This window comes from Aythya fuligula, chromosome 4 (genome assembly GCF_009819795.1).
Source record: "Aythya fuligula isolate bAytFul2 chromosome 4, bAytFul2.pri, whole genome shotgun sequence".
In the NCBI taxonomy this organism is placed as follows: domain Eukaryota; kingdom Metazoa; phylum Chordata; class Aves; order Anseriformes; family Anatidae; genus Aythya; species Aythya fuligula.
In genome coordinates this window covers 44,278,953-44,286,487 of record NC_045562.1, presented here as the reverse complement: position 1 = coordinate 44,286,487, position 7,535 = coordinate 44,278,953, and the positions used below count along the sequence as shown (strand labels likewise).

The 7,535-nt window shown below is 45.1% G+C and overlaps 2 protein-coding genes across 2 annotated transcripts; one reads left to right on the top strand and one right to left on the bottom strand.

Moving 5' to 3' along the window:
• The first annotated feature begins 230 nt into the window (after positions 1–230).
• On the top strand, positions 231–3,823 carry RPL7L1 (ribosomal protein L7 like 1). The gene is made up of 7 exons (XM_032187292.1): positions 231–286; positions 422–530; positions 1,564–1,727; positions 1,903–2,040; positions 2,296–2,405; positions 2,638–2,850; positions 3,092–3,823. Exons 1-6 carry the CDS (start codon positions 273–275, stop codon positions 2,844–2,846), a joined length of 744 nt encoding a protein of 247 aa, XP_032043183.1. The 5' UTR covers positions 231–272; the 3' UTR covers positions 2,847–2,850; positions 3,092–3,823.
• Positions 3,824–4,520: 697 nt separating this feature from the next.
• Positions 4,521–7,232, bottom strand: MAD2L1 (mitotic arrest deficient 2 like 1). Its single transcript, XM_032186734.1, has 5 exons — positions 7,145–7,232; positions 6,826–6,972; positions 6,616–6,736; positions 6,064–6,167; positions 4,521–5,319 (listed from the first exon to the last, which is right to left on the bottom strand). The coding sequence occupies exons 1-5, from the start codon at positions 7,218–7,220 to the stop codon at positions 5,147–5,149; spliced, it is 621 nt and encodes a 206-aa protein (XP_032042625.1). The 5' UTR covers positions 7,221–7,232; the 3' UTR covers positions 4,521–5,146.
• Positions 7,233–7,535: the final 303 nt, after the last annotated feature.

The window sequence follows — 7,535 nt, the reverse complement described above, 5'->3', positions numbered from 1 at the left end:
GGTAGGTGCTGGGGGATGACTTCTTCCCCTCCCAGTCCTCGTGCCCCTCAAAGTGCGCCCGCATCCCATTTCAGGCAGTGCTCGGGGCTGCTCTTCCACCGCTTATCTCTTATTTTTTTAAAGAACCGCCATCTGTTTGTTATCCCCAAAGGGCGCGGACAGCCCCAAGCCGCTGCCCCTTCCCTCCGTGCTCCGTGCTGACGCCCATCCCGCCCCCCGGCGGCCATCACACGCCCCGCCCGCTGCATGCGCACGGCAGCGGCAGCGGCAAGATGGCGGACACGGAGTGAGTGCCGTGAGGGGAGGGGGGGCGCGCATCGGCCGCCATCGGCGGGGCGCGGGCGGCGTGGGGCCGGGGGGCGGCCGGGGGGCGGCGGCGTGTGGCCGGCGGGGTGTGTGAGCGGCTGCTTGTGCCCCGCAGGACGAAGCGGCGGATCCCGCTGGTGCCGGAGAACCTGCTGAAGAAGAGGAAGGCGTACCAGGCCATCAAGGCTACCCAGGCCAAGCAGGCGCTCCTCGACAAGCGGAAGGTGGGGGCCGCGGGGGGCTTTCTCCGGGAATCTGCTTCTGTGGTGTTTGTGGGGTTACGTGTAAAACTTCTGTGCTGTGCTATCTACTGTGTATATCCAGTTACATACATTAAAGGCCTGCTGTATTCCCAGAGTGGAAGTGGAAGCCAAACTAATAACGCTCAATAGCCCCCTTTCAAGATTCTCGTTTGAAAAAAGATCCTAATGATGTGTCTAATCAAGTCTCTGCCTGCTCTGAAAATCTGAATTAATTTCACAGGTGACTTACAGTACGAAGTAGAACTAAAGACATGCACCACTATACTCTTTAATTCGAAAGTGTGTAATATATTTTAGCTATGTTATTGGCTAAATTCATTAGGTAAATGCTAAGTACTTGCACCTATATGAGGAAGCACTGTAATTTAGGTGGATGTATGTGATCCTGAACTAAGCATAGACATTTAAATATATTTTAAATTAAAAGGAAATATGCTTTCTCTCTTCTCATAATTCTGAAAAGTTTTTTTTCAAGTGAGCTGGGCTTTCTGTGTTTAAATTAGTAATACTCAATTGAATGCTTCTTTCTCCTTTCTTGCATGTGTACCTTTATAGAAAAGGAATTAAAAGTGAATTTATTTTGGATGGTTACTTTGACTCATAGTGGACTATTACTTTATCATCTGTTTTATCCAGACATGTTGTTTCTGGCTTTCCAGGTGACTAACTGAGCTGTGTATGTGGCTGTGTCCATTTAATTTCTCCTGTAACTGGAAGCGTTCTTGGTCTTGCCCTGTCTTATTGCTAACTTATTCTGTTGAAAGAACTCCCATGTTCACTGGAAGCTACAGCTAGCTGCTTAAAGTTTAAAACTTTGCATGTTGTCCTTCAATTCTGTATCATTTGGGCTTGGATTTTCAAATCTATTTTCTTCTTACTGCCTCCAAAAATGTAAGAGCATAGCTTGTGAAGTTCTGAATTTCATCTGGCCTTTGAGATGGTAGCTTCTAAGATTGTTGGGAAGGGTAATCGTTTCTTATTCTTTTGTCTTTAGTACCAGAAGGGGAAACAAATCCAGTTTAAGCGCCTTGAGATTTTTCTTCGAGATTCATGGCGCAAACACCGAGACGAGGTCCGGCTGAGGCGCATGGAGCAGAAACCTGGACAGGTGGCTCTGCCTAAGGAGCACAAACTAGCCTTTGTTGTGCGGATTGCAGAGTAAGAAGTCTTTGTTACTCCTTATCTTTATTATTGCTACTGTTTGTAACTGTCACATCCTTTCTAAGCAAAGGAAGTGTGATCAAGCCAGACGGGTCTCTGTGCAAGTAACCTGGGGCCGTTTGGTGCTGTACTAAAGAAATATGGTAACTGTTAGTATTTTTTTCTGATTCAGGATTAGGGGAGTGAGTGTGAAGGTAAGGAGAGTGATCGAGTTGCTGCGGCTGAGAAAAATTTTCAGTGGAACATTTGTTAAACTGTCTCCATTAACGCTGAAGATGCTGCGGATTGTGGAACCTTACGTGGCATGGGGGTAGGTACTATTCACGGGATTTCATAGCAGATTGTGTGTAAACATCACATCTTTCTCATGTTTCATGTGCTGTCACAAATCTATAGCTAGCTTGGCCAGTAGTGGTCTTTGGCAACTTTACATTTAAATCTTGTTCCTTTTCATCTTTGCAAATGTGTATTGGTTACTTTCCTACTTAAGTACAAAGAATTAGAATGGGACTTTCTGCTGCATCGTATCTCTCCAGTATGGAATCTGATTTCTGTTTTTATACAGATACCCTAACCTGAAATCTGTACGAGAGCTTATCCTGAAACGGGGCCAAGCAATTGTTAACAAGAAGAAGGTACCTCTGACAGACAATATGCTGATAGAGGAACATTTAGGTGAGGAAGAAGACAAGAAAATGAAGTGAATCAAGGGGAGAAGGGGGTGCTGAGAGTTTGCATTCTGACCTGAGGGAAGGGAGGGAGACAAATTCTGCAAGACTTGCATGTGGAAGACTGCAGTCCTTGGATAATGTGAATAAAGATAATACCACACACATGAGATGTGCCCCTGTGTGTGTGGTATGTGTGTTTGTTCATTTAATTTTATTTTATTTATCTTTCCTTGCAGGGAACTTTGGTATTATTTGCCTGGAAGACCTTATTCATGAAATCTATTCAGCTGGGAGGTATTTCAGAAATGTCACACAGTTTCTGTGGCCTTTCCATCTGTCAGTGGCCCGCCATGCTGCACGAAATAAAGTGGGTTTCCTGAAGGAAATCGGTAAGCCTGGCTGCAGAGGTGAAGGAATCAACCAGCTTATACGTCAGCTGAACTAGACAGGTGAGGAATGTCTGTAGTCTAACTTCTAAATCCTACGTTACCTTTTATCTGTCTTCCTAAGAATAACTGTACTGTCACCAGGTCACTCTACAGAAGTGACTGTCAGGGTCAAATAGTGAAGACTGCGGGTCACATTAGGTACTGGAAAATCCTGATGGATTCCTCCATAAATTCTTGACTATTGGGAGATTTCATTAGCAACTAAAGGGACTTAATTTTATTTTTCTTTCTTGTTCTGCAGGGTCTTTGTGAAAACATCAGGATTAAGAACCTGTTCCTCTTCACATGTAATTTTCACAGACCTTGACTCTCTCCAGTGATCTGCTACATCTCTTGATTCTTGCTGCCTCTTAAAAAATAAACATAGATGATGATGGAGATACATTTTGGGCTGGTCCTTCTTGAGGAAGAAGAGAAACTGTATTTGGTGCAAGAAAAAAGTGACTTGAACTTCCTGGAGCAATCTGGCTTTGCTATCTGTAAAAGAAGGGGTTTTATTTTTTTTATATATTCCTTTGTGCTGACTCTGTACCAATTACATCCTGAATAACACCTTTACTATTAAGCATGGGTTGTCACTTCCTTATATAAACTTGTTACAAGTGACTTGCACCCAGTGCTTTCATCCAGTCCTCCCCAAGGGAAGAAGTGCTTGAAATTGTTCTTGCTGTTGAAGTGCACCTCCTTGTAGATGGGTAGTGCAGTCAGCAGGTTGTTGCTGACAGGCAGAGGAAAACACTAGGATTTACTCCTCTGTTACCACAGGGAACAGTGTAACACTTCTTGCAGCAGCTAGATTGTATTTATTTTAAAATCCATGATTTTGCCATACTGATTTAATTAAAAGTCTTTGCAGCTGTGCTAGATAGGAACTGCTAGAGATAAATATTCTCTGGTAGGAAAGCCCGTATGCATACTTCACAGCTGTATTACAAAACTATTCAGTTTTTTTAAATAAACTCTTAAAATGATATTGTTATACCACTTGTGCTCTGATTGATTTATAACTGCGTAAATGGGTAAGTAACTGTGGCTAGAGGGAGTTCTGAAACTATGCAATGTACAAAGAGAGAGCTCTGTGACTACCCAGTAACCATCTCTGTTAAACATGCTTCTCAGCTTGCAAGAGGCTTACCTTACTTTCAGAATAACAGTGTAAGTACTTTGAATCTTCTAGATGGATGTTAATACTCTGGCTGAAATGAACACAATAGTTCAGCTGGAGGAGACCTTCCCAGGTCATGTAGTCCATTAGTCCCCTGCTCAGGGCTAACTGAAAGTTAAAGCACATAAACTGAGGGCCCTGTCCAGACAGCTCTTGAACACTTACAGGTATGGGAAATTTGGTGAAGACAAAGTAAGCGTACAAAGGTTTTAATCAACGTTAGAATATACTAGGGATATTGAAACATGAAGGATACATGAACCCAGTTGAAGCGCAACACTACTTAACTATTAGGTGTTGTGGCATACTGCTACTTGAAGACTCAAGTAGAAGGAAACTATAAGTAATGAATTTCATATTGACTAGATAGCACTTGTTTTGTGACTCAGGAAAGGGGTAAGGTAACTTGAGGTTTGTGTTTTTTTCATAAGTAGACATGCCTTTAGGTTACTGTTTGACAGGTGATAGCTAGAGTTCATAGAAACATCTAAATTACTACAGTGGCTGACTTAAAAAATCAAGTTTTATTCCATAAAACAAGAATACAAACATAGAAAATGTTTGACAGACATTTAAAAAAAAAAAGACATACACTGAAGCAGAACAGCACTCCCCAGAAGAACAGAGGCCCCATTTCTAACATACAAGACTTCACATATTTGAGCTTTTTCTGATAAACAGCTGCTTTCATTGTAAAGAGGTACACATCACTTCAGAATTGGTCTTGATTACTTTTGGATTATTCCTGGTAATAGGAACATCTTTATGTGAAAGAATGGCATGTCAGGAACAAGAATTTTAATGTCAGTCTGCTAATAGAATGCAGTTTATACAGGATCCAAATTCTACCAACTAATCCTAGACTCGAGCATTATTTTCAGTGAATTCTGGACAGCTTAGCACACCATTACTTTGGTGTGTTCAGTTAAGTAAGGATTTGCCTACCATTATGAACACCTTATTTAGACCTCTTTATACAATGCCAGCATAGTCTAGTGTTACACCACATTATCAGAGACGCTTTGCCTTTTTTCTGTACCACACTTCAGCAAGAGCAATGGTGCGTTCATAATAGCTGAACTACGAACAGAAGCTATACAAGATGACAAGGTATGTACAAGAACCCCTGTCTCAGGGAAAGGAATCCTTTTTGTAAGCTACCATACTATTTACTTTGTGGATCGTGGTAGTGAAGGAACGAAGGCGAACCTCTTCTGAATTGGCAATGAATTGTGGTCCTGACTCTTCCCACTTTTCTGGCACAGCCATATCTTTATCAGTGTAAATCAACAAGTCAAAGGCACCTGAAAGCAAGAGGAAACAGATTAACAGTTATACACACACAGGAAGATGCCATGTTTGAACTTAGTGACTCTTCTAGAATTTGAGACATGCCAACGATATCAGAAGTTACACTGACGCTATTCACGGAGAAAGAAAGAACAGTTAAAGCATGAAAAATAGTCCTGGTTAACATTCATATGCACAGCCATCTTACTTTTCTCCTGAAATGAGTATGATGCAATTTTTTGTTTTGAAGTGTGTTGAAACACTGTGAGCTGGGCTGTACATGGCACTTAGTTCAGGTGATCTCAATGCTTAGCATTTATGAGTCTGTCCACAGCTGTAATCACAAAACATTTTATTTATGAAAATTATGTTCCTCAGAGTATATTTAGTTTCATCCAGCTAGTTAGGTCACCTTGAACTGTAACATTTTGACAAAAAGAGCTTCAGGTAGTTTTTGGAGAAAGTACCACTAGCATCTTCTAATGAAGTTGTTCCAAGTTCTTCAATGAGAGCTAGAGCGCAGTATGTAACAATCCTTAGAGTATTTCACCTGACAGACTGCTTCCACACTGTACACACTTGTAGATGATATCAGTCTGACAAAACCTAATGCTCTCAAATGCAATGGTATATGACATTTCAAGTAATAATAAGAAAACCCCAAACCAAAAATAGCCGAAAATATTTTTTACAATGGAAAAAGTTGTTCGGGCTTTTTGAAAATGTTTGATTGTTTCAAAGAAGTTGTGAATACTCACAGGCAGTTTCCAACAGAGGCAGAAAAGTTACTGTGGCAGTTATCTGTCTGATAACAGACCGAATTTCATCCTGAATAGCTTTCTGAGATTTTTCTCGGGGTACACTGGAAAAAGAGGAAAATCATTGAGAGAGCAAATTTCAACCTACTGTAAGAACAGCTTTCTTTAAATGCAGTTCTGCTAAGCTGCTGGTGGTTTGTTTGCTGTGATCATGCATAGGAGGGGCATTCTTTTAAGCCTTAGGTAAACAGGCTTGGAACACCGTCAGCTTTATTTTATTTTTGTTTGTGAAACTTCACAGTATTTTTAAGGAACACTATGATTTATTTTCACTCTGGAATGGATGAGAAAGTTTTGGCAGAACAACGGGAGAGAAGCAATTCTTCAAGCCACATCAGTTATACAGGATTTTAGGTTTGACAGGGCACCTTCCCTGCTCTTATTGAGACAAAGCTGTGACAGCTGCTCAGAGGAGGCAGGACGGTGCTGATGCACAGGGCCATCGCCTGGTGCCTGCACCACAGCCAGGCCCAGAGGCACACCCTTACTCACGTCTCGTCCTTGGCAGTTTTGTCGCACTCTATGTCGAACTGCCACCGCTCCAGAACCTCGTTGCTTTCGATGCTGGAGATGACCACCACCAGGCGCTGCACCAGGCACTTGCAGAGCCACTCTGAAAGAAGCAGCCCGGGCACAGTTAGCGGCGGCGCCGACCCCAAGCAGCGACCCTGCGCCTCCATCCACCCCCCCCCCCCCGGGCACCTTTCATCTGCTCCACCACGTTGTTGAGGTAGTTCTTCAGCTCGGGGTCGGTGGTGACCAGCAGGGTGAGCCCGTACTTCTGGACGCGGGTGAAGGTCTCGGGCGGGTAGATGCCCCGCTGGTACAGGATGCTGTTGATCCCATAGGCTGGGGGGCGACATGAGGCGACATGAGGCGGCAGACCCCGCGCCCCCGCCCCCCCTCCTCACCCACCGGCCGCCATTTCGCGTCGCAGCACGGGGGCGAGCGGGCTGCCTTCCTCCCCTCCTCCTCCTCCTCGTCCCTCCACACCCCCCCCCGCCGCCCCTTAGCCCCTTACAGAAGAACTCGGCGACGATCTCGGCGCTGCCCCGCAGGGTGATGCCCTGCTGCTCCCGCACCGCCTGCCTGGCCATGGGGCCGCCCGCTCCCCGCCGCCCGCTTCGAATCGCGGCCCCGCCCCCCCCGCGCAGGCGCGGTGCCGCGGCCGCGCCGCCCCTCCCGCCCCGCGGCTGCACGGCGCCTGCGCGCGGGGCGGCCGTTAGCGGGCGGCCGTTGGCGGGTAGCGCGGTCCCCTCACGGAGATGGGGGGGGGATCTTCACCGTCCTCACTACAAGGGGCTGTCGGGCGCAGAATAAAATCGTTTATTACAGTTTAAGCGTCTCACGAGTTTTGGGTGCTGTGGGGTCGGTGGGTGTTCGATCCGAACCGCCCCCTGCGGGAAGGGTTC